At 36.2% G+C, this 26676-nt stretch overlaps 5 protein-coding genes across 6 annotated transcripts; 2 read left to right on the top strand and 3 right to left on the bottom strand.

Annotated features, from left to right (window-relative positions):
• The first annotated feature begins 3331 nt into the window (after positions 1-3331).
• On the top strand, positions 3332-5334 carry LOC103953587 (F-box protein AFR-like). The gene has a single exon (XM_018649003.2). The coding sequence runs from the start codon at positions 4029-4031 to the stop codon at positions 5157-5159; it is 1131 nt and encodes a 376-aa protein (XP_018504519.2). The 5' UTR covers positions 3332-4028; the 3' UTR covers positions 5160-5334.
• A 1084-nt stretch (positions 5335-6418) lies between these two features.
• Positions 6419-6866, top strand: LOC103953586. Its single transcript, XM_009365349.3, has one exon. It carries the CDS (start codon positions 6549-6551, stop codon positions 6747-6749), a length of 201 nt encoding a protein of 66 aa, XP_009363624.2. The 5' UTR covers positions 6419-6548; the 3' UTR covers positions 6750-6866.
• LOC103957541 (putative peptidyl-tRNA hydrolase PTRHD1) lies at positions 6765-8101 on the bottom strand. 2 transcript variants are annotated; one of them, XM_018649923.2, is made up of 3 exons: positions 7692-8101; positions 7269-7333; positions 6765-7070 (listed from the first exon to the last, which is right to left on the bottom strand). In XM_018649923.2, the coding sequence occupies exons 1-3, from the start codon at positions 8043-8045 to the stop codon at positions 6857-6859; spliced, it is 633 nt and encodes a 210-aa protein (XP_018505439.2). In that variant the 5' UTR covers positions 8046-8101; the 3' UTR covers positions 6765-6856. The 2 variants fall into 2 exon arrangements, with proteins under 2 accessions (XP_018505439.2, XP_009368000.2); XM_009369725.3 differs by having other exon boundaries at positions 6765-7333; positions 7692-8060.
• A 2781-nt stretch (positions 8102-10882) lies between these two features.
• LOC103957542 lies at positions 10883-12066 on the bottom strand. The gene is made up of 2 exons (XM_009369726.3): positions 11561-12066; positions 10883-11451 (listed from the first exon to the last, which is right to left on the bottom strand). Exons 1-2 carry the CDS (start codon positions 11857-11859, stop codon positions 11025-11027), a joined length of 726 nt encoding a protein of 241 aa, XP_009368001.2. The 5' UTR covers positions 11860-12066; the 3' UTR covers positions 10883-11024.
• Positions 12067-21988: 9922 nt separating this feature from the next.
• LOC103953588 (exocyst complex component EXO70A1-like) lies at positions 21989-25427 on the bottom strand. Its single transcript, XM_009365350.3, has 2 exons — positions 24954-25427; positions 21989-24621 (listed from the first exon to the last, which is right to left on the bottom strand). The coding sequence occupies exon 2, from the start codon at positions 24612-24614 to the stop codon at positions 22581-22583; it is 2034 nt and encodes a 677-aa protein (XP_009363625.2). The 5' UTR covers positions 24615-24621; positions 24954-25427; the 3' UTR covers positions 21989-22580.
• Positions 25428-26676: the final 1249 nt, after the last annotated feature.

Genomic DNA, 26676 nt, shown 5'->3' with positions numbered 1-26676 from the left:
AATACAAATAATACTTGACGAAAACTAACCACACGATTTACAATGAACATATACGATTAAAGGATCCCCTAGATCCTCACAAAGAGAATCCGCATTCATGTTTTGACAATGCTTTTAAAACAATCTAAAACTTTTTTAAATAACCAAAAACATTTTATACCGAGTTAGCACAAAAAAATAACTTCTGAGTTTGTGCTTTATGGAGACCTTTCGAGAAGTACTTTCACATGTTTTGTAAAGACATAAGTACTTTTTACATCTCGAAAGGCCAAAAAGTCTTATAATCACATACGTGTGATAAAATTGAAAACCAACGCCATATATACGTGATCAGTAACATAACATATTTCAAATATTAAGAGAATTCGGTAATATATTAATTGCAAACTCATCATTTTGTATATTAAAACATTTTACTTACAAATAATAAGAAATATTATTAATCTGTGGTACTAGAAGAGAAATGCATAATGCTGCAATTACACCAATTACAACTAATCGGGGATTATACTTGAAAACCCAATATGACAAGTATTTCACAAAAGTCAACAGTAATGAAATTGAGGACACGTATTAGTGTGAGCATGAGGTTTAGGGCATAGTGCTAATGGAATTTGGGATCTGTCCGAAGGGAGGACCCTTCGGCAGTTTTAGGCCACAAACTCCATATGTGATTAAAACATGTATTTGGATGGGAAATGGATTCCCTCATGAGCATCTGCTCAAGATCCTACTGACCCACACACAAGGGTCGTTGGATGAAAATCTAGCGACTACAATTATTATAAATTTAAAGGGATCTTCCTATTTGTAGTCGTTGAATTTTCTTCCAACGGTCCTTATGTGTGGGTCAATAGGATCCTAAGCAGATGCTCATGAGAGAATCCATTTCCCATCCATGGTTGGATTTTCATTGCTGAAGTGATATTCTCAACTACGCCTTTAGCCCTTTTCTCACATTTTTTCCATTTCTAATGTTTCCTTATGCTTTATGAACTCATCCGTTTAATCCTTTATGTTTCAAACTGATCAATTTAGTCCCTTATCTCTTACTTTGGTTACCAATATTATCCTTAACGTCTAACTTCGTTAAAAAATCCATTAGAGTGTTGGGGTGGAACCCATATAGGATCCACGAAACCAATAAAAAACCATTTGTGATTCAAAAAAAAAAATATATATATATATAATAAAAAATAAAAAAAAATCTTGTTTCCATTAATAGGCATCATCCAAATCTTTGTTTATAGTACATGCCTGGAAAAAACCACACATCATAATCTACTTTTTTCAGTTTCCTGTCCCTCCCATTCAAGGTAAAAGTAACTTTTCCACCTTCCACACTATAAAGAGCAACATGAACTGGGCGGTGTTGGATGGTCTTTCAATCAATAACAACTTATCATGATGTTTTAGACTAATAATGCGATGTCATCTGTTTTAATTTATCTAAACAATGTTGTTTTGTTGATTTGGGATGTTGCGGTAGCGTAATGAGAGTATAATAAGTCTCTCATATACTATTCCTGTTGCCATTTCGAATGACTAAATGTTGTTTTTAAGGTGCTCAAATTGGCCCAAATAATCAGCAGAAACAGCTCATGAAAACCTGGAAAAGATAAGCCAAATATTCTTCAAAAACAAGAAAATGACATTGTACTTTATTTTTTGGTTTAAGTCGTTTTATTTTATTTATGGTGGACGACAAATTCTTGACTTTATATGTAGATTAATGTACAATTTTCAATTCTGTGTTTGCATCTTTCTATGAAAACTCGCAATCAGAAAAGCTTTAGATTTACGTAGATTGAATACTGTTTTGTTTTTAATATACTATGGATGTGCATAAAATCGTCCTTGAAAATAAGTGGGTCGGGTTTAAATTATGAATAATAAAGTAATTAAAATTTATTAAAATAAAGTGTTGTTTGAGATTTTGGCACAAATCACTTGCTAGTTTAATAAAATTTTAAAGGTTCCCTTAGAGAGTATTTTACACTAAGGAAATTTGGTAATATATTAATTGTGAACTCGTCATTTTGTATATTAAAACCTTTCACTTACAAATAATGAGAAATATTATTAATCTGTAGTACTAGAAGATAAATACATAATACTGCAATTACACCAATTACAACTAATCAGGATTATACTTGAAAACCCAATATTACAAGTATTTCACAAAAGTCAAGAGTACTAAGTAACGATAATGAAATTGAGGACACTTACTAGTGTGAGCATGAGGTTGAGGGCACAGTGCTAATGAAATTTGGGATATGTCCGAAAGGAGGACCCTCCGGCAGTTTTAGGCCACAAACTCCATGAGTGGTTGAAACATGTACATGGATGGGAAATTGATTCTCTCCTGAGCATCTACTCAGGATCCTATTGACCAAAACATAAGGATCGTTGGATGAAAAATCTAATGACTATAATTATTATAACTTTAAATAGATCCCCTGTTTGTAGCTGTTGGATTTTCATCCAACGGCCCTTGTGTGTGGGTCAGTAGGATCCCGAGCAAATGCTCATGAGAGAATCCATTTCCATATGGATGAATCCAAATGCCTTGACAATAAAAGCACCGAAATGTTTGACGAATGAGAATCCTCTTTGTGAGAATACTGGAGATCTTCTAATTGTATTCATTCATTGTACATCATGTAGTTCGAAATTAGTTTAAAATTTTTATTTAAAATTGAATACAAATAATACTTGACGAAAACTAACCACATGATTTACAATGAACATATACGATTAAAGGATCCCCTGGATCCTCACAAAGAGAATTCGCATTCATGTTTTGACAATGCTTTCAAAACAATCTAAAACTTTTTTAAATAACCAAAAACATTTTATACCGAGTTGGCACAAAAAAATAACTTCTGAGTTTGTGCTTTATGAAGACCTTTCGAGAAGTACTTTCACATGTTTTGTAAAGACATAAGTACTTTTTACATCTCGAAAGGCCAAAAAGTCTTATAATCACATACGTGTGATAAAATTGTAAACCAACGCCATATATACGTGATCAGTAACATAACATATTTCAAATATTATAAAAAAAAAAAAAAAAAAAAAAAACATTTCTCATGAAATGCTTATACGCTAAACCAAAATATCACGACAATAAGGTACCTAATGAAAACCACAAAGAGGAGGCCCCACTACAATTATCATAGTCAAATTAGTCATTAAAGTAATGGGATCATTAGTCTCTCCATAAGTTCATATTCACACCTATATACATACCCCACAAATTGACCTTTTTATATTCCAATCAATCGTCATGCACCACCATGTAACTCAATTGGATCCATCTAACCCAACTCAACTCATACCCTCCCCTGCACCAAACAAGTCTCTATACATCCTCTTCCTCATTTCTTTATTCTTTAAAACCCCCCCAAAATTCAATTATTTTCAAGAAACCAACCACCCCTCCATTCCTCTAGGCTCTAAGATCTGTTTTGATCACTGTGTTTATATTCAAACCCGCAATTCTTGTTCGGATTAAAAATCTTTTTGGTCACTCTGTTTGCGCCCGATTTTACTCAAACTTTCGTTTCATTGCTCATTTCTTTAATCCCACACAAGTCTCTTTCGGATCTGCCGCTCTCTGTGTTCTCAAGTTTTGTGGCGTCACTTTTTACCTTGTATTCCGGTTTCTAGATGCACACCCACAAAACAACAAACGAAACCCAATCACAGCCCCTAAACACTTTTAACCAAAATTAATCCGATTTAATTAGGCCACCCTTTTGACCAACCAATAATTCTTCCACAAATGCGAATCTTTGCTTCGTCATCACATTTCTTAATTTGATCTCCATGATCTCTTTTTCCCCACTATAAATACTCTTACATACAATATGCTCTGCAACTACCACAATCCTTCAGCTAGACCCTGTGTCGAACACCTTGCAAACTCACTTTTCGATTCATGAACTCTTCAAGAAACTCCAAGTTTTCGATCATTTCTTCATCTGGGTAGTTTTGTTTTACGTGCTTGTATTCGAATTTCGGCAATGGCGGCTCTGAGAACGTCGTCTGCATCAAACCCAGGTTCTGATCAGTGTTCTAAACAAGAAATCAGAATGAGGAAATCTGAGCCGTTGATTCCCGGATTGCCGGATGAGGTTGCTGAGCTCTGCCTGCTTTATCTTCCATATCCGTACCAGGCTCTGGTGCGTTCGGTCTCTGCTTCATGGAAAAGAGCCATTACAGACCCTAGCTTTGTTCTTTGCAAGAAGTCCTTGTGTTTGCCTTTGCCTTATCTTTTCGTTTTCGCCTTCAACAAATCAACGGCTAGGATGCAGTGGCAAGCGTTGGATCCGCGATCTGGCCGTTGGTTTGTTTTGCCTCCCATGCCGTGTCCCAAGGCCGCTTGCCCGCCGGGGTTCGCATGCGCTTCCCTGCCACGTGAGGGGACGCTCGTTGTATTGGGCGGCGTGCGGGCAGACAGGGAATCCTCTACGAAGACAACCATCGTGTATCGTACATCTACCAATCAATGGTCAACAGCTACTCCAATGTCGACCCCGCGGTCATTTTTCGACGCGGGAAATATCGATGGAAAGATCTTGGCCGTTGGAGGCGACAAGGCTTGCTATGGCAGTTCGATCAGGGCCGTAGACTGTTACGACCCGCTGAAAGACACGTGGGCGCCATGTGCCACCCTGCCAGCTGGATTGGCCAAGTATGACTCCAACGTGGTGGGGAACAAGATGTACGTGACCGAGGGGTGGACGTGGCCGTTTATGCACTCGCCACGTGGTGTGGTCTACGACCCAGACAACGACACGTGGCAGGAGATGAGGCCGGGAATGAGGGACGGGTGGACGGGCGTGAGCGTGGTCGCGGGCGGCAGGCTCTTGGTGATATCGGAGTATGGGGACTGTCCGATTAAGGCGTACGACCCTGATAAGGACACGTGGCAGTACGTGGGTGGGGACAGATTCCCATGTGAGGCACTGAGACGTCCCTTTGCTGCGAGCGGGGTGGAAGGGAACATATGCGTGGTGGCATGTGGGTTGAATGTCGGAATTGGAAGGCTGTCCGAGTGTGAAGCAGAGCTAAAAGTTGAGTGGCAGCTTCTGCCAGCTCCGAGTGCTTTTAGGGGATTTTCTCCTTCTAGTTGTCAACTTCTTTTCGCCTAAATTATTGACTTGTTCAATTATATAGGCAATTTCTAAGTTATAACTATAATATTGTTCTACAGCTAGCTAGGCCTAGTATTTGCTTTGCTCTTCCGCAGACATGGAAGCACTTTTGTAGCTTTGTATGAACACTTAATTGACCCAAATTACTATAATCTCACCTATAATTAACTTATTAACCCTCTTGGTGGGCTATGAGATCACTCATATCTTATCCAAATCTTTGTGCGATATTTTGCATTGGTTCAAATTAAAGTTTCTGAATTGATGCCATATTTTATAGTAAAAAAAGAAAGAAAAAAAAATGGATGACAATCGCTTTTTGACAAAGATAAAAATTTCAGCTACAATCAACTAAGAAAAACGACTTCTAGTTTAGGTTGTTATGATCGCTTAACGCAAACTGAGATTTTGTGCTCGAATCTCCTCTCTCCAATATCGCTGGTTTGAAAGATGAAATACAATCAACCAATCATTTGAGTTGGTTTTCTGTGTTTTGAGTCGATTTAGATTGGTTTTCGTACTATTAAAAGTTGAATTACTTATTTGAGGGGGGTTGAGAGTTGCAACATCTTTTTCATGCTTTCGATTATTGGATAGAAAATTCAAAGCAATCCAATTAAGGCCAAGGATCTTTAAATAAGATTGTAAAGCATCCACTTGAATTGATTTATATTGACAAGCATCAAGATGTTTTGAAAAAACAGAGCGTGACAACAATATCTCGTGACTTAGTGCACGAGAATATTAATGGGATAGATGAAAATGATGAGGTACATGATTCCTTTTTAAAAAACTATCATTCATTTCACATTACAACGCCGTAGATTTTTGCACTGAGTTTCATGGAAGTTGTCATCAATAGAGCAAAAAGCGTGAGTGCTACGATCGATCCAGCATCAGCATGGAAACTGCACATGCACGATCGATTCTAGTATTTTCGAAAGTCACTTGCGTCAAAAAAGAGAAGTCATAAATGTTGACACGCATTTGAGGAAAATAAGGAACGCAGAAGACGCAATCAACGCGTATATAATAATATCTAGATAAGATAGATTTAACATAAAGTTGTTATCTTATGCAAATCGTACTTGTCACCTTTGGGGTTGGAATCTTCTACATACGCGGTTTTTGCATAACCGTTGGACCTGCCTTCCAAGCTTCCAGATTAAGCTACGTTTTTCTGGAAGTTCCCTCTCTCTGTGTATAAATCGGAATTGCCTTGCAACTTGTAAGCCAGTAAACGGTTTCAGTTTCCGATCACTTGGAGCAAATCTCGAAGCAGCAACCCAAGACAGGAAAGAAAGGCAGACAGGCGGAGGAGCACGCAAAGCCGGAAACCCTAGAAAGGCTCGAGGTCAAGGGAAGAAGGAAGAAGGGTATTCGATCATGTGTTTGGTGTTCGTGTGTGATGAAGAGGAAAGGGTGCTGTCGAGGCAACCGGCACCGGGGGCATGCCCTTACTGTGGAGGAATGGTGCAAGCCATGGACGTCGAGAGCAACTGGAGGTTTTGCTTCCTGCCGCTGTATTGGAGGACCAAGCGCAAGCTCTACTGCAGCTTGTGTAATAGAAAATTGGTGGTGCAGTGATGAACTCACATGATATGTAGCGAGCTTGCAGTTTTTGCTTTTGTATATATAGCAGAATATATACTCTGAATTATAATTGTGGCTGAAAAACAAAATGACAGACTCTATTAACATGTACTTGCAATCGTTTTCGATTTCTTTCTAATTTCTAAATATTGTCTGATTGCTCCCGTTCTTACTGAAAAACAATATGAAGGAATTTTCCGACTGAATCGAACCGCCTTCCGGATTTTACTTCTTAACCAATTAAGATTGCTATTTCTCCAAAGGTGTTCTAACACCTTCAACATAAACTGAAAGCAAAACTGGAAAAATCCTATGAACCTATTCATAAACGAACAAGTTATCCTTGAAACTCGTACACAATTCATGGCTGTGGACTAATGAGGATGACAATAACTTCACTTACAGAGTTTCAACTTTTTAAAATACGCCGATACCGCGGATTTTGGGTAGGGCTTTGTGGCGAGGCAGGTTGGGAAGTTTTCGGGTTGCTCAATCCACAGCTTGTGCGCTATGCCACCTGCTTCGAGCTTCTCTGACAAATTCAATATCTGGGGTTCTCCCTTCACCTCAAGAGTAACCTGCAGCAAAGGTCAAATAAGAACGCTATATGCAAAACAAAAACCAGCAGTAATCCAAGTAATTATCAAACCCAAGTAACCGATTAACAAGAAATTTCCCAGCATAAATCTCAATTACCCAATTGAACGAACGCCTTTTTTTTCTTTTTTTAAAAGAAGAGGTAACACTAACATCGAAGTTCGAATTCCCTTCCGCATAATTTAGATTAGATTAAAATACCGCTCCGGTAAAAGGAACATGAAAAATACTAAGAACCACACCCTTATTCCACATTTGTAACCAAAACCCAGAAATCCAACCTGATAAACGCTACAACAATCCAATTTCTTTTTCACAATTTGAAGCTTCTGGATTTACCTTATGCATAGAATCGATGTTTTCCGGGCCACAGTATTGGAGCGTGACGGGGTCGTCTCTATGGGACCAAATGGCGGACACGGAGGCATGGCAGCCCTGTGTGACCACGCTGCCCATCGGCCACTTGTCGATTAGGTCTCGCCGGAGCACAACGTACTGAACCAGGACGTCCGTGGTGTCGGACTTTGGGACGTCTGGATTGGCTTCGGCGGCGGGTTGACTCATCGAGTTCCGGATGAGTCGACTCTGGGCGGAGGCCACGTTGGACGGAGGTTTGGCCCCAAATCTGATTCGAGGGATTGAATTTGAGGGTGAGGGTGAGGTGGGACGAAGTGGCGCGAGTAGACACGCCATGGTATAGTTTCAACGTTGGAGCATCCACACTCTCAATCAGCAAAGGAACGACCCATTTGTGAAATGAATAGAGCCTAGACTTTTTTTTTTTTTTTTTTTGTATTTAGCCCAACTTGAGGCCCAACCCAAGCTCGCTATCACTTTTTGACGGGACGATGTTCTAATTTACGGGAATATAGATGTTATTAACCAGCTGGACAAATTCACGTTTACAGCTCAATGTCACTTCTTTTTTTTGAACAAACGATATTGTCTATATTAAAAGGAATGAGGGTGGGATTAGCCTCACAATGGCTAGCAATAATGTAGTTCAAATTCGCCTTTAACGAGAATCGAACCTAAGACATCTCACTTACAAATAAAGAGGAATATTACTAGATCATAGTATTAAATACAAAAAATATAATGACTGTAGCATTTGAAAAATGCTTAACGTACTTGTTTGATAGCCTATAAGACTTCTAGTTCGGCCTAAATAGACCTAGCTCAAGGGTCTGCCACGAGTCCGGAGATGCTCCTGCTCGTGGACATGACATAAGTTGATTGAGCTTAAATTTTTCAAACCTGTCTTAATCACATTTTAGCATCACCGGCCAGGCCCAACATAATAGTTAAAAGAAAAACACAATTATAAAGCAAATAGTGGAAAACGTACTCTTACCTAACAATGTGGGAATTTACTCCAACCAAAGTTGTGGCAAACTGGTTGGAAGTTGGGTAGGTGAGATGTGAAGCAAAATAAAGGAAGCAAATCATGTTGCTTCGCTCGCAAGAATGAATGAGTATGACGAATTGAGTTCTTCGACTCTTAGTGGTATCACTGGTATGGGATTGGATGAATTTGCTTTTGAGTAATGCTATTCATACCATATTTTTATACTATATTTCTATACCATATTAAGTGGCATCTGATGGGGACAACCACGTTATTTGAAAAATTTGCAAAACCCAACAAAAAGAAGGAGAAATACTTTTCGTATACCACAATTATCATTTAATTAACTACTTTTTCTTAATTATTAGTTTATGAAATAATGAACTAAATTTAAAAATCTGATTAATTTAAATGATGTGACTGTTCACATCAAATGCCACCTAAGATGGTATGAAAATGTGGGACAAAAACATTGTATGAATAATATCACTCTCCATCCTCCCTCCGGCAAAAGATTCCAGTGACTTCCAAACTTAGGTTTCATGGCTAATGCTTTCACTATTTTTAGTTTTGATTAATTCCATCACCTTAAATTTTGTTTTCTTGTTTGCTCGTTTTCCACCTTTCCATTGAAAGATGATATTGATGGATACGTATTTTGATTTCCTGAGATTTCGTATGATTTCCGTAATCTCTAATTTTCTGTATAATCAAATCATTCCCTTGATGTATTTCTTGTATAGCAATTATACCTGTAAGTTGTAAGTCAAGCTATTGTACTCGTATATAATTCAATGATGATTCACCCTCAAGACTATCGAGGGATTCAGCCACTTAATTGCCTTCTTTACCTTCCTTGATGTGCTCTTCTGTGCAATCCATAATCTTTTATGGTATCTCATAGCCCTTGAGCCTTGACTAACGTCAAAACTATTTTTTTTTTCCCGATCCTTTCCCTCCGTTTCTCACGCTAATAATACCAGCCTTGACTCTTCCAACTATTCTCTCTGGTTGGCTCAGCTGCTTCCGGTTCTCAAGAGCCTCCAATTGACGGCCTTCGTTGACTTGATGGTTCTTTGGAATGTCCCTCGCAACTTCTGTCCAACAACGGGCGGCAACCTGACTTACCACGTCCAACCCGACGTATGCTGAATGGGCCTCGCAAAATCTCCCAAGACTTTTAATATGTGCGTGTTTTTTCCGTTTTCTCGCTCTGACGAGTCATTCTACTAAACATTCTCTCTTAAATAGCTCGTATTCATCTGTTAAATTTCTTTTAATTCTTCTATGCTCGTACTACAGTTAGATTCAGCAATGTATGTCAAACATCGAAGTGCATACCAAATTCTCCAGCTCAACAAAGCAGAAGTTCAGTCCAGTTTTTCTAAGAACAAAAGTACTCTCTGTTTTCAATTTTCCCTTTTTTATGGATGGGAAAAAGGATAACAGATTTAAAGTCAATATTCCACACCAAAAATTGACCTAAATAATTGATTGAGGGGCAAACATGTCTTTGTACTTCACACATCCGATCCAGCACATCACCGTACGTTTATCCATATCCGATTAACAATAAAAATAAATCAAAAATAAAAAACGATAATCCACACAGTAAGGGAATCATACTGCTAAAATATTATGTGAGGAGACCCGAATTTATGGTGAAAAGTTGTTAATCATAATCCTATGTCAAGTCCGTTAACAATGTCGATCCAATTAGCAATTATCGTTGTTCTTTTTCTTTTACTTTTTGATCGAAATTCAGATATTATTAAAAACAAATTGGAATGTTTACCTCAAAAGTTAAAGAGTTATACAGCCATTCTGATTTAAAGCGATTTCACATATGAAATCCCTTACATATGTGTTATAAGAAGTTATTTGATGTGCAACCTCATTACAGGCATGAGTAATAAAAAGAAACTCTAGAGAGTCTGACTGACTTGGGCTTTAATTTTGATAAGTTTAGACTTCTAGAGAGTCTGTTGGTAAGACATGGTGTCGGGGTTGAGATGCGTGCCGGTTTTATTTTCATTTTATGGTCAATTTTATTTTTTTTATTTTTTATTTTTTAAATATATCAGTGTACTAAAATAAAAATTAACCACAATAACTTTTCTGCCCCAAATCATGCACGGAGTTTCGTTGATTTGAACTAAAGATCTTTCAGTGTCCTCTCCGATGAAGAAACAAAGTTAGCCATTTATATATTTATATATTTTTTTCTGACTGCCCACGTACAAACAACACAAACCCCGCCATCCATCCAACAACCCTAAAACTAAATCAAAATAAAAATTATTAAAAAAAAATACCACCAGTTGTTACTGCTCATCGTGTTCCTGCAGATCTGAGAGGCAATAGCAACTCTTTGACTTGAAGCTCTTCAGCCTCCTGTCGAGCAGTTTCTGTGGGGCCCTCCTCTCCTGATCCTCCTTCTCGTCCGATGAGGATTGCTCCGACGACGCGTTCTCTCCCTCGCCTTCTCGATCGCGGCCGTGTTCGTCGTCATCTTCGTCTCCGTCTTCGGCTAGGGCTAGCAGCGGCATGGACTTAGGGTTTGGCCAGTTGTAGAGGGAGGAGGAAGACGAAGATCTTCTCGACCACTTGGAGGCGATCAGAACCCGCCGCCGCTTGTTGAATGGGTTGTCCTGCTTCTCCACCTCCTTCACTGAACTCACAGTGCTGCTCACTTCTGACAGGCTGGCAAATGACTTTGATTTTCCTGAAAAATAGTTGGATAATCCCCTCCTGAACAAATTAAAACAAAAATTAATTTACTCTGGGATGGATCAAAAACTGAAAATTCAGTAAAACTGATCGGTATGGGATTAATATTTGCAGATCTGGAGGGGTTTACTTGATTGGGAGAGAATCTTCGAGTGATCCAAATGAACCCAGAGAACCCAACCCTCCTCCTCCGCCGCCGTTAAACTTGCTCTGCACCTCATCGCCGTTATCGCCTTTGGAGTCTTCCTCTTCCTCGCTGTCATCCGGAACACCGATAGACGACGAGCTGTCCGACGACGCCTTCTCCGCCACCGCGGCGCCGCGGTCCTGATTCAGGTACAGACCGCCGCGGTTGCGGTTGTCCTGCGTCGGCGCGGGGCCGTAGGACGATACGTCGATGGAGAAGGTGGGGCCCACTAGGACGTCCATTCGAAGCAACGGAAAAGAACGAACTGGGAGTTTCCGAGACGGCGAGCGGGGGAATTACGGATTTACCCTTCACCGATGCGTCGGCGTCGTCGTTTGAGCTTCCAGATAACGGGGCTTGTAGTCATCAATTGAAGGGAAGAAGAAGAGGAAGACGGAGAGTCACATGATCCAGGGGGTGCGCAGGTTAAGGAAGCGGTGGAGGATAAGAGAGGAAAAAAAACAAGTTCGTAAGGGGAGTAAAGGTGGAGAGGGGTATATATAGGCAACAGTGAGTCGCATGAGTTTTGAGGGGGGAAGGAAAAGGCTAACGTCTACCGGCGGCGAATAGGGACGCATGCGCACGCGCTTGGACACGTTCGCGATTACGTGGCGACGACAGTGACCAAACAAATCCACTTCCGGAAACTCTTATTATCTTATTTATGTCAAAACAATATCTCTACACTCTTCCTACTTCCTATGCTTTTCTACAGAATATAACATGTATTTATATGCATTACAAATCCTTTATTTTTGTATTTTATTTATTTTTTATTGGTCAAAACAAACATTTAATCGTTTACCGACCAACGATTATAAACGAATCGTATTTTTTATGTTACCGTTGAAAATCAAATAATAATAAACGGTTAAACAATTTTTAAGTGAGTCGCATGAGAATGAGAGTTGAGAAAATAAAACAATGAGATTCAAGTGAGACTGTTGTTAGCAAGCGGAAGTGCTAATATTTTTGTACTAATTACTAAGTATCCTGCCACTTAGTACTACAGTTTAGTGGTATTTCTCTTCACTTATAAGTGATAGGTCTTAAGCATGATTCTAACCAAAAACAAATTTGAACCACATTATTGTTAGTCCATTACGAGACTAAGCCCACTCCTCCACCTCTTTAGTATTGATAATATCTTTTGTTCAACAAAAATTACTAATTATTCTATTTCCATTTTTATTGATAATAAATAAATTGTTAAATAGCAACTGGTTTATGATCCTCAATCCAAATTATACTATGATATCACATGGATAATGTGTCTCTCTTGCATATCTTTAATTGTATCATCAATGTCAAAATCTTAGCAAGTATTTTAGTGTTTTCCTTCTACATTGTGTTGGATATTGCAAGTCAGAATATCATGATTGTACACACAAAAAATTATCCTTAATTAAGAACCTTCTAGTCTAAGAACAAAATCGGGGAAGTGTTATCGAACGATTTCCTGCCCAATATGGAGTGAGTAAAGAATAAAACTACAAGTCTCGATCTATACAAAATGCACTGGATTTTTGTGTGTTCTTTCAGTTTTTGAACAAATTCAAATTTGATTAGTAATTTTCTCTTTTATTAAGAGGAGGGAGGATGTTTGAACTCGGGATGTGAAGAGAATGCCTTAACCATGCAATTATTTAATTCTGAATTGAATTTCGCTGACAATTTAAATTATGACTTTTTTTATATCTCACATTTTTCTTTATTACGTAATAAGCTATCCTTTTATGTAGTTTGGACGCGTCGTAAGATGACATGTCTAGCTTAAGTGGGATAACTAGAACAAACCTTCCACGTGATACATAATATTTTGATTTGTCGCTTCGAACTAACTTTTTAATTGGTAACTTCTGACCAGACTTTCTAATTGGCTAAATTTTGACCAATAAGAGAACGTTATCTGGTGATTGACGTTTGCAAAAATGGTTAATCAATCACGAATAGACAAAAAGTTTCAGGTTCGATCAAATGTAACGATACGTCTATTGAGATAGGTACCTACTAATTGGCTACTTCCCACCTTATAGAAGAGTAGTCCTGTTATTTGATGAATGTGTCTTCTGCATTATCTTTCGTGTAAATAAATAAGTTATGAGTAGACAATGGCCGAAACTTTTCTTTTTTATGGCCAACTTTAGGGTTTATAAACTCTAGGTAGAATGTCAATAGCTCATAATTATGCACATTTTTTTCGTTTGGGTTAAATCCTTCACCTCATAGTATAAATACTTCGTTATGTTTAAAAAAATAGGAAGCGAGGTTTGTAGATGTAGTAGTAGAGAGCATTTCTACTATATACACAATTGAGCGAATTTTAATCCTCTTTTCCTCCTATGCGAGTTTGTAACCTTAAAGAAAAATAATAATAATGTTTAATATTATAACCAAAAAATGAATACATAAATTATGTCAGTCAACTAAAACAAAGTGCATATATCCTCTCTTATACGCCAGTGGAATCCTCTTATTTTCTCATGAATAATAATAGTAAACATCATCTCTAAATAATAAAAAAGAGTTTGAGTAAGAATAACATAAAATAAGTGTTCTTTAACTTTATTGTGAAACTGTGTGGTGCTTCTTTTGGTGTGTGTGACCTTTTGATCGTGTCTTGATAAGTTCTCATTACCTTGAAAAAAAAAAGAAAAAAAAAAGAAATAGTGTTGTCATATTGAAGAGAGAAATTATATGTTTTACCAAACAAATACGACATTATTCAACATACCGTATTCCATTTATAGAAGAACAAGTATTTATTTAGTACAATAAAACTATTAGTATGTTAAATAGTTAGTTGTTAGGAATAAGAAAATTAGCAAAGATCGAATCCGTATTAGAGTTCTAGTCTTCTAGATACAACATATTTAATCAATTAAAATTAAAATATCAAACAATAAAAAAAGTCAAATAAAAAAAAAGGTAGTAGAAAATCCTATCTAATATACTGTGAATACATCAGCAACTGAGGCGTTTAGTGTGGATTAAATGCATCCCTATCCATTTTGCCTGGAGAATGATTATCTCATAATATCTCTTTCATTCTTTTCTGCCGACCAAACCACTTACATTAATACACACATTTTGTATTTAGACACAAAACCTTCTCGTGTCAAAATATTGTGAGAAATATAGAATGAAATTTTTAGAGTGCTAATAACACTTCCCTTAAACAAATTAACTTTTTATTACCCCTTTACGTATATACAATAATTGTCGTCGCGGATATTTCTTCTTATTATTTTTATTTTTCTTCCTGATTTAGTCCTCTAATAAATAAATCATTGGAAATGTTTACCGATTAATTTTTTTTACTGATTTAAACAGTTTTGCTCTCATCGATGCATGTAAATATATTTGTTAATATTCTGATTGGTAGATGAATACTGAATCTTTGTGGATAAGATTACATTTTGCAAAACATAGAATTTGGGCCACTTATGCATTTTTTTATATAAACAAATATATTTACGTAACACCTGCTCTAATTATTTAGGTAAAACTCTAATTTTAGGTTCTAAACCTTTTTTAACTTGCTCCAACTCTTGGAATGAACATGAGTTTTAACTCAAAACTCATTTTTGAGGTAAATTTAGCCTAATGTTGCCCATGGGTTAGTGGGCTGGCCCACATTATTTGTGAATTTTTTTTTAATTTTATATTTACAAATTCATTAAATTTAACGGCTAAGATCTAATATGATGAAATCTAACGGTTAAAAAGAAGATCTTATGGTCCAAATTTAAATTCAACGGCTAAAGTAATTAGAAAAAATTTCATGTGTTTCATATTCTTTTATAGTATTCCATGAGTTTCATGGTGATGGTTTAGTGATTTTTCAATACTTATTAGAATCTAAATATTTTTAGGTTAAAATGTTCATAAAATTAAAGGGAATTGTTATTGGCACTCCAAAATTGTCATTCTACCCTCCAAACTTTCTATATTTAGAAAGAACAATACACTTGAGAGGAGTGTAGAATAAGATTTTTGGAGTGTCAATAACACTTACCAAGTTAAATTAGGATAGTCTACATAATTTTTTTTTCCTTAAGACAAGTTAGTTTAAGAAAAAAAAAATTATCCTAAATTTATTTTTTAATAGTCTAGGACAAAAAATTTAACCCATAAGGGTTTGAGTAAAAAAACTGTTTATGGGTTAAAACCTAAATTTTCTAGGTTAAAAAATTTAGGTTTTAACCCAAGGGTTGAAGATAGTCTAAGGGTTGAAGTTCCATATTAAGTTATGCAATATAATGAATTGTATCAAACACATTATTTATGAGAATCAAACTTAAAAAATTTCACTTACAAATAAAGAGTAACATTACTAAACTATGTACTACGTGAGATTATACATATATAACACAAGCTCTAAATTTGCTAGTGGCCTCGTTCGGGAAAACCTTATTTAATCTCATGTGTTCTACTCCTCTGTTCTTATCGCACCCACAACATTACGAAGTGCGACGATGTGCACCTCAAATACGAATAATCAACTTTCCAATGTGAAACAATTAATCAAATGATTTATTTCTAAAGAATTTTAACGAAAAACTCAAGGTACTGCTCACTTTAACGAAAAATTATATTTTTACACTAAAAAGTCAATCCTGGTACTATTTACTTTATCATTTATTTTATCTTTATCATTACAACTCAAAGTTTTCAAGCCTTTTTCATTATTTTTCCTTTATTTCTAATGATGATGATATAGGGTAACAACCTCTTGCTCTCAACTTTTAAATTGACGTGATGTATGAAAAAAAAAAAAAAAAAAAAAAAGCATAAATATTTTACTGGCTTCTCTACCCTCCCAGTTTCCATACATTCTCATCTCCTGTTATTTGTGCGGACACGGTTAATTCACGTCAACATTTTATATCATTATTACTTTTTGTCTTATTATTTCTATAAAAAAATTAATAAAATATTAACGTGATTTAATTATAATCGTATAAAATAAAAAAAATAAAAATGTATGAGAACTAGAAGTTCAGAAGCTGGGTCCATATTTTACACCCAAAATTTATCCTTGCATTGCGATTTGCCCTCCACCTCAAAAGTCATATCAATATTTGGGATGGTGTCCCAATAATTGTACAACTAGATCGAGTCGCCACTCTTAACATAAAACATAAAACTAGTACGTTGGGAGCAGAGCACCACACATTGGTTAGGTTTTGGATTAGTTTAAAATAATGCCGAGGAGGGAATATTTAAAGCAAGATAAGATTTTGAAAAACCCAAGGGATTTGGGTCCACATTAACTTGTCCCAAATCTTAAATTTCAATAGTGTACAATGACTCATATGTCCAAGAGTTTGATTAGGACTTTGGTAAATACGTTTAAGCTGTAAGTGATTTTATTTTTTATTTTTAAAGCACATGAATTCAGTTTATTTTGGTTAACAACGTCTGTAATGGTTGCTTTTTTTTTGTTTTGTTTTTTTTTTTTTAAAAAAAACACTTCAACAACCCATAACTCTTTTTAGATTTTTATGTCCAACATTGTTATAAATATTTTATAATGTCGTAAAATTTTAACCCTTGAAAAAGTAATCTCAAACACACCAGTTATGGATGGTCAACGTTGATGATAAGGTAGTTAGCAATATTACCAACATAATCATTTCACTCAAATCTTGTCAAATTTTGGATGAACCAATAAGGCACACGCAATACATTTTGTTCCAAGTAACTATTGAAAAAAGTAGAATTTGATTTAAGGGTAAAAATTTGAATTTAAAGTTAGGAGGGCCATATTTTATCAAAAAATATCAGTACGGTCCGAATATTTGAGAAAACTTTGATTAAGCAAAGAGATTATTGACAGGACACACTAGCTATACTTTAATTGGGAAGGGGTCACGACCCAACTGTCCATTTTTATGGTTGTTGGAGTTTTATTTTTTTTTGCTTTGATCATTACGAAAAGAATAATGTTTAACTCGCCTTCTAATATGGGTGGATTTTACATACAGTAATCGGGTAATGTTTGTTAGAAATGATGAGAGCAACATGATTAATTTTGTGTTTCTAATAGCGCTGTTGATAGGAAAATAGTCACGTCGGAGGTTAACATGTAGATGTCATCATTAGCTACATCATGATCAATGCAAGATCGATCAACTTTAGGGCATGTTCAGAAGTGATTGTGTAAAAACACTTCTGTTCATTAGCTTTTGTTGCTATAAATGATTTTTTTAGAAACACGTCGAGAGCTTTAAAAAATTCAAATGCTTCCTGAAAAAATAGTTACATGAGAAAGGATTGGAGCAAAAATAATTACCCATAAAAAAGCACCATCACTAATTATCTTGGACCAGCCATGCATGCTAAATAGAATAATATATAGCTTTTTTTTTTGGGTAGATTGAATAATATATAGGTTGTTGGTATACAGATCCAGTTGCAAAATTTGGAAACTTAATTATTTACTTGAATAATATGTAGGCAGAGAGATCTGGATTTTTCAAAAGCATATAAGATTTTATTTATTTGTTTAAGCAAATAAAGAAATTGGTTATTAAGGTGGACTTTGCCTTATTGGCAGACAGATATTCTAACCTAGTCTTCTATAAACACATCTATTAATCTAATATATGGAAAATTATTTTCAATTCGAAAAATTATTTGATTGGAGGGTACGAGGTCAATGTGGGGAGGGTGACCAATGGTTTAGCCATTTGCAAGCCTACCTTATCTCTTTAGATAAACCAGTTAATTAATTTCATAAACAATAATTAGTTTATTAATTAAAGATTCAATAATGGTAAACTAGTTTGCTTATGGGGATATGCCATATGATGTATAATAACAGAAAAATGCTAAGTGACTTAATTTCTCAAAGCGGACTTTCATGGGCTTTCTGACACTTTACAGTTCAATATTATTCGTACCTATATTATAAAATATTATGCCAAAAACATAAGGCGATGGAGAACCTCACTTTTGAGAGAATCTGCTTAGCATTTCTCATAATAATATATATTTTTTACTTTAAAATAGTCATCTGAACTATATTTAGTGTAAGATAACTATTTCAGAGTTGTAGTAATAACTCTTTTCACAAAGTAATTTTCACATTCTTTTTTTTCTCGATGCACAACTATGTTTATTTTTTGCTTTAAGCTTGAGCAAAGCTAGAGAGAATCATTGTATATAAATAAATATTATCACGCATAAGGAGAGAAAAGAACTTTAGTATCCATTAAATCGAACTAATATAAATAATATCATTTATTAAAAAAAATTTAAAAATTATTACGTTGAGTAGACTAAAATCTAAAGGCCCCTTTAAAATTCATAGAAGGGCATATCCACTGCATGTGTAGAAATCCCTCGCTAGATCCCCAACCTTTAATAATGATTAATAATTATAATAATGGCTTATTCGTGTAAGTGACAAAGTTAATATATCTAGAGCATATATCCCCCAGTTGGTAAAACAATATGGTTCACATCTCAGATACCATTCAAAATTTAAAGTGACTCAAAGCATTATTTTGTGATACAATTATCTATCTACAATAACAAATAAAAAATAAATTGGTTTCAAACTCGTCATTTTGATATTCTAATCTGAAATCTCTCATTAAAGGTGCAAGTTGAAATGCAACGGCAATTACAATAGTAAAATTTTCGAATCCGAATTTTTTCAAAAAATGAAATGAAAATTGAAATGCATTTAAAGATTTCAAGACTTACTTGGAGAGAGACAACATTTTTTATTATTTCATGGATAGACAAAACTTATCCATGTGACAAGTGATGTCATGATTATTTCTATGTTTAAGGATGAGTTCTTATCTCTTCATTTCTCTCTCATCTTTTTTCTTCGTTACTTTTCTCTTTCTTTCTCCTCCTTCCTACCTCTTTCTTGCTCTCTCACTCCTTCTTCGTCTTCTCTCTCTCCTAATTTCTTCTCCCCTCCTCTTCTTCTTTGTAGTGTTACCTAGATTTATGAGTGTTTTTTTTTCTTGTATGCGAATTACAGGGAATTTTTAATTATATTATTTTTCTAATCTGATATATGATTCTGAAATTTTAGAACGGAAAATGAAAACGTTGTTTCCAATGAGATGCCTCCGAAAAACACTTTTACTTCCGAAGAAAAAGAATACCACAAACCGCAATACTAATTGACAGTTAAAAACATTATTCACAACAGTACTTTTACAGTTTTACGGATTGGAAAAAGTTAAAAAAAAAAAAAAGTAATTTTCAGTGTCTTTTTAACTTGTCATATGTTTCTAGACATTTGAAGAACGAGTGTTGTTGGAACGAGGCATGACCAGATTGAGTGAAACACAGCACAAACATGTCTCAATTCTCACCTTCCTCCTCGGATGTAAGGGAACAAAAAAGGACTTGAACAATGCAATGCATCACCGTGTTTCAGTGTCAAATCATTATTGGCAACTCTTATCGTTATTGTTGTGGTCCTCATCATCCATCATGATCATCTATTTTTCCTCCTCCATATCCGAACGTTGAATGCTGCAACCTAAACCTTGACAAAATGAAAGACGATTAATTGGTCGTTTTTTGAATAATCATGTGTTGGTGATGTGTCGCTTGCTTATTAATCAAAATTTTCATAAATCAACACCTGACAATTAGGTCAATATCGAAACGTAACATGTTATTTTAAGAAAGGCTGAATCTAAATACGAGAAATGGAGGTGTAGAATGTTTTGGACCTCAACTTCAGCAAGATATACGTGGTATTCTCGCTTCCTTTTCTCACATCCATTGGAGCATGAATGATGCTAAAAAGTGTAGAAAGTGGTTGTAACTCTTCTTTTAAATGTGGTATTCTCGTTTTTCACTTCAACATAATCTTACTTTCATACAACCTAAAAATACCATCCATATTTTACTAAATTTTACAGATTAAAAAGAAAATTCCAATGTTCCCATGTTACAAACCCTAAGTTCACAACCACAAAATATCAAAGTGGCTTAGGGCTTCCTTTCTATGGGGTTGACATTGACTAGTCCTTATGTGAATCCAATGTGCCTGCAAACTGGTCCCTATTTGCAAGCTTGCTGTCACGTTAGGGAAAGTGGAAGAAAACTACTATATATCCATCGTGTTCACCACAAACTTTGATATTGGGAAATTAGGGTTTCCAATTTCTGGTGACAATTGTTTATAGATAATGCAAGCCAGATTAAAGAAGGTAAACAAGAAAACTTGTGTAGTTAACATCACTAATCTTGGTTTAGCGTAAGACACTGTGTAAAACCTTGTTTGTTAATAACTTTACGTTTCTTTTCCGTCAAGTAATTTCGATGATTAGTTATGTTGACAAGAGATTAGAGAAAAATAGGAAGAAGATAAACCAAGAGAACAGACTTCCATTGATGATAAATTTTAATTCTTCCGTGGGCCTGGTCTGGTCTCCATATAAGAAACATTTGTGCAGAAATGTTTGAATTTTTGGAATGGAAATAGTTTCTGATTTGTCCCTAATGGAATTATTCGGTTTGAAAGTTACGAGACTTGAGTCGTTTATGTATGCGTATCAAACTATGATTTACAGGTCAGCAATACCTTCTTACTAGGAAGGGACGAGGAGTCCTCTTGTAAAAAAGCACAAAACCCTTTCTTATTTCTTAACATTTACGCATGTAGGAATAAAAAATAAAAAAAAGGAGTTCGAATGGAAAAAAAGGTTAAAGTGAAGAATCAGTTTTGTTATTAATGGACTAGGATACGGGAAGACAATAACTGAAGGAAAGGAAATCGATTGGGCTAGATCGTTGCGCTCCTGCCATAATTATAGAAAAGGTCCCTCATATTTTGCATGAGTTACATTGTGGTCCCTCAACTTGACCTCAACTTGATTAATAACTCCAACTCCCTCCCTCTTCCCGTATTTGACAGAAAAACTAACAAGAGTTAACAAAAGGACCAATTATGCGACATTAAGCGGAGTTTGAGGTACCAAATATAATTCGTACGAGTTCAGGACCACCGCTACAATTAAGATTTTCATGTAAACGATGTGTAAGTGTTGCACCATGGCCGGCCAAATGAACAAGATTTTATCAACTGGAATAAAACAATAAAGATGCCAGTGACGCTGCCGCCGGTTTTGTTATCCAGAAAAGGGCTTTGTAACACAAAGGCCTCAGGTTTGCCTACAAAGCAACCTACTCTTCTTTCCTTAAAACTTGTAGAGCACACAGCAACTCATGTCTTGCCCAGCAAGTCTAAGGAGAACGAACAGATACACCGAGCATAAGCAGAAAAGTTTCGAGTCAAAGCGGAAAAGTTGGAATCAAAGGCAGAAAAGTGAAACGAAAAGAGAAGCGCCATTGACAAATTACTGAAGGCTAAAGTACACAGGTCCATCAAAACGAGTAGGCACTTTATTCTCAACAGTATTCCGACAGCACTTGGCTCTTAGGCATTTTGAAAGTTCTCAAAAATGCCGTTTCGGAGCACAAAAACTAGCATCTCATGAAGGTCCCTAAATTATAAGCTTTCCCATGTTCTTACAAGTAATTAATTCAATCCTAGGTAGACCTCTTTGATGCACTTTATACGAAAGAATTGTACACAGAATCTAGCAAAGCTATTACGTTTCTCCAGCTGCCTAACCTAATATAACTTAATCAATGAGTCTGAGATCAAAGAAAACAGATAGCTATACCTGAATATATTATCTACGCTAGGGTCCAACTGGGTTATATAATTGTTCACCATCATGCATGGAATTGGAGACCCCATGGCCTAGAACTCGCACGCAATGGAAACAGTGTTCAACTCTTCATAGCATTCAGATGAGTTACAGGGATGCCATATCTTGGAATCTCAGGCAATGGGACAGCAGTATTCAGTTCCAGGCTCCTGAGAATGTCGTCATATACAAGATGAAAGGCCAATCATGTAGAGGGGAGGATAGTCCCGCCATGTGATTCCACAATGCACATAGTTCGACAATCACACAACCGCAGAGGTAGTACGGCGGAGATCTGCTACTCCATTGAATTTCCCGCTCATTTGCCTACCTTTGAAACTGCCATATCTAACCGGCTTTGGCTGAAAAAGAGACATGAGCATTTTTTCAAAAGTGTGCACAGAGTACTTTGCATACTTGCTTGAACTTGCATCTTGCTCGACCAAGGGCCCATAATTCTGCATGTAACTTCTGTAAACAGGCACAACAGCCTGCACTATGAGCTGGCAGGTCTTCTCCCTTAGATCTTTATCTGACATTATCCAACTCGATTGCTTCTTATACATGTCATCGAACGCGTCATTGAAGCTTTTTAGCCTCTTCTTGACAAGATCACGGGCAGTGGCACGACCACCTGAGAACAGAATCAGACCTTCTCTACTTAAATGACCCGGAAGTTTCCCCCAACTATCTCTCAAGAAAACTGTGGAATAATAGTCTTTGTACTGTTCATGTTCTCGTAACCAAGCATCCCCCAGCAGAACCCCCAGTTTAGTTCCCTTCAGGTGCTTGTACAAATGCCAATGGTTGTTCATTGCAAAAAGGTTGGCCAAGCTGGTATCCTCATAAGCCTTTATCCACGCCTCCAAATTTAGCTCAATGGCTTTAACAATTTCTAAAACCTCATTTATAAGGAGCCCTTCTTGGAATTTCTCATGCTTCCAACTTCGATAAATGATGAGAACCTGAGTTAAGATTGGCTTATAATCATCCCCAAGCAGTTTATTACAATAATCCGTAATAAAACTGACCAATTTCGGAACACTCCCATCTTGAGGAGGCGGGTTCTGCCTTTGCAGTTTCACCTGAAGAAGAAGCTCCCAGAAAATTTCAGCTGCTCCATCAATGACACTCTTAATGAGATCCCTTGTCAGGATTTGGATTTCAAGACATGCTGGTCCACCAAAAAGTCGGTTGAAGTCCAGTCTCAATTTGTTTAAAGATGCAAATATGTCCAACAACTTCAAAAGCTTTATCGGATCTTTTTTGCTCTCTGTAACAGTCTTACCAAATTGTAGGAATGCAAGAATACCAGCCTGAGCAGCTATCTTTGCAAAGCAACCCATCCACACATCCAATCCAATCCTCTCAAAAACATCATTACACAACTTATACTCCGCCTCAAACAAGTGTTTCACCGCAAACTCCAAATGCTTTCCCCACTGTGATATATATCCCTCTATGCTCTGCACATCATTAAACTCTGCAATTGATATCTCAAGGTAATCCAAATTGAGAGCTTGTAAACTTGCCCTTACATTCGAACTTCGAACTTCAACATAAATAGATATACACTTCTCAAGTCTGTTATTAGCAATCAATCTTCCAAGTATAGCTTGCAACTTTTGGATTACCAGAACAGGTAACGGTGATGGCGCAATGCATGCTTGTTCTCCAAGAGATGAAGGTGATGACATTGGAAGTGGCACGCTATGTTCTGTGAGGAGCCTCCTGAACTCATTTTCTAATTTTTCCAGAGCAGCCTCCAGAAGCCCTCCATCGAGGTTGGCCTTTTCCTCCTCACTCTGCAATTCTCGGAGACTTTTCAATGATTTCTTCAAATTTGAAAGGTACCTCTCATCCGCAACCGCATTATCCTCCAAGTACTCTACTATATCCTCCAACCACTGAATTGCCAATCCACAATTGTCACCCAGAAATCTAAGAGCCTCTTGCAGACGTTTCAACACTGATAAGTAACCAGGCAGATCACTACGCGGATCTGACAATAGAGACTTCTCGAGTCCATGAACAGCATCAAAAACTTTAAGCACAGCTGCAGCAGGGCCAACAGCGCGGTTAATATGACCACCGACAGCAGCAAGGGCTTCCTTGTCTGCGCGAATGGGTCGAACTGCAGTTTCAAGAGAAGGTAATCTGTGGTTTATCTCTTCAAATCGGTTTCCGGCTTTCTCCAGAACCGACCCTATGCTCTGTGATTTCTGTAAGCTTAGCCTCAATGCCTTGCTTGCAGATATCAAACTCTCAATGCTATTATCATTCACGGAATGCGCCATTCAAATCCTAATATCACACAAAAAAACCCCAAAAATCAAAAGCTGCAAAACTACGAGTCTCACACAAAATGGGAGCAAAAAGAAAACAGCAACTTTAAGCAGCTAAATGCAATAAAATCGAAATTGGGCTTTTCTTATATTCTTTTATAAAGTGAAATTTTCTCAATTTCTCTAGGAATTATCGAAAAAATCTCATCTGGATCCTCACCAATCGAAACCCACAAGCTAAGAAAGAACAGAGAAATCTCACTGAACCCACAAAAGCAAAAGCAAAAGCAAAGCAAACCCAGATTTTCATGAGTTAAGACATACAAGGAACGAACGAGAAGGTATACTCACTTGAAGTTGGAGAGAGATCCAGTTCACCCGGCCGAGTCGAATCGGCTTGTGAACCCGTGACGCAGAGAAGCCCTAATCAAGAATGTAGTGATAGAGAAAGACCACTATTTGCAGAGTTCTATAAATCGCATCCGACGAGAGTGATGACAAAGTGCATGACAGTAGGGCAAAACCTCAAACCCTCCTTCTCTCTCTTTGCTTTGTTGTTAAACTCGTTTTAGGCTTTTAGCCCCTCTCTCCTCTCTCTCTCTCTCCTCTGCAATTTGCTTACTTTTTTTTTCTTTGCTTAAAGGCCGTAACTTTCAGCCTCCTCTTCTCTTCTTCCGCTCTCTGGACGTTGAAAACTCACTTTGCACACAAATACAGCATCCAAGGGCATCAAACTCATTCAAAAGTTAAAAAATTCTACATGATTTGAGAAATCATTAATTCTTGATTTATGGGGAGAGTTGGCTGGTTGCGTAGGGAAGAGGATCCTCTTCATATTCATTTTATGGGGATCACAATAATCCTTATATTCTAGTTATTTATTGTACATTATACGATCATCATTCGTCATATATTATTTATATTTAATTTTTAATAAAAAAATCAAATAATTTTTAATCTCATGATGTACGATGAATGACTCAGATTTGAGGATTCTTAGACTTCTCACAATTTGAATACAGATGAGATCCAAATCCATTAGATAAGACATGATGAAATTATAAAATAGGATGCCATGAAAAATACTCCATTAATTAAGACAAATGACAGCTTAACTAGTGTCTATAAACTTTTTCTCTCTGAGATCTTATAAGTTACTCTTTTATTTTATTTTTAAATTTTTACTTTTGCTTATGTATGCGACTAAAATTTGTATGTAACGGAAAACAATTTCTTACCTGCAATTAATCATTTAGTGTCTAAATGCCGTGTTTCTAAAAAGGGATGGATGTAATAAAAATGAATAAATTTGTTTAACATGAGTGGGTGGGAGTTGGAATTTGGGAAATTTGTCCAAACTTTCCATTGTATTGTTTTATTATTTTCTTTTTCTTATGGTGCAAGTTTTGTGTTATCTTTCCATGTGGTCACGATCTTTGAAACTTTCAAATGACCATTTTTAATAAGTTTTAATGTTGGATGGTTATTAACCCAACCTCCACACCACAAAGATGGTAAATATAAATTTATAATTGAGAGAACCCAAGAAAAGTGTACTAGATGTGAAAGACATGAAGAATATTCTACTTTTTTATCAACTTTTTTTTCTTGTCACCTTTGTACATGAAAAATTGTTCAAAATGCTTGTTATAGAATATGCTACTTACAAATTCCTGCAAGATTCATTTTTGTGTAATAATTCTTGTTTGATTATTTTTTCACAAGATGTGATACACGTCAATTGTACTGTTTACCTATAAACATTACGGTCTTTTTATAATTATTATTACAAATGATCTTTTTTAAGAAAAACTAATGAAAATAACTTGAAAACTTTAAATTTTAACGATAAGGACAAAATAAAGGGTAAAGTGAATAGTAACAGGATTGACTTTTTAATGTAAAAATATGGTTTTTCATTAAAATGAACAGTACCGTGAGCTTTTTGTTAAAACAACCTATTTTTTACACTAGTCATCTAGGCTGAATAGAGGAGAAATGACGCAGCACGAAGCAAAAGGATTACCAACGTAAATCTTTGAAGAACCAGAGTTATTGGAGTCCACCAGTTTGA

This window comes from the organism of the source record quoted next, unplaced genomic scaffold, assembly GCF_019419815.1.
Source record: "Pyrus x bretschneideri cultivar Hongxiangsu unplaced genomic scaffold, Pyrus_bretschneideri_v1 Contig1, whole genome shotgun sequence".
Classification (NCBI taxonomy): Eukaryota; Viridiplantae; Streptophyta; class Magnoliopsida; order Rosales; family Rosaceae; genus Pyrus; species Pyrus x bretschneideri.
The sequence above is the reverse complement of the archived record's forward strand: the minus strand, read 5'-3'. Positions and strand labels throughout refer to the sequence as shown.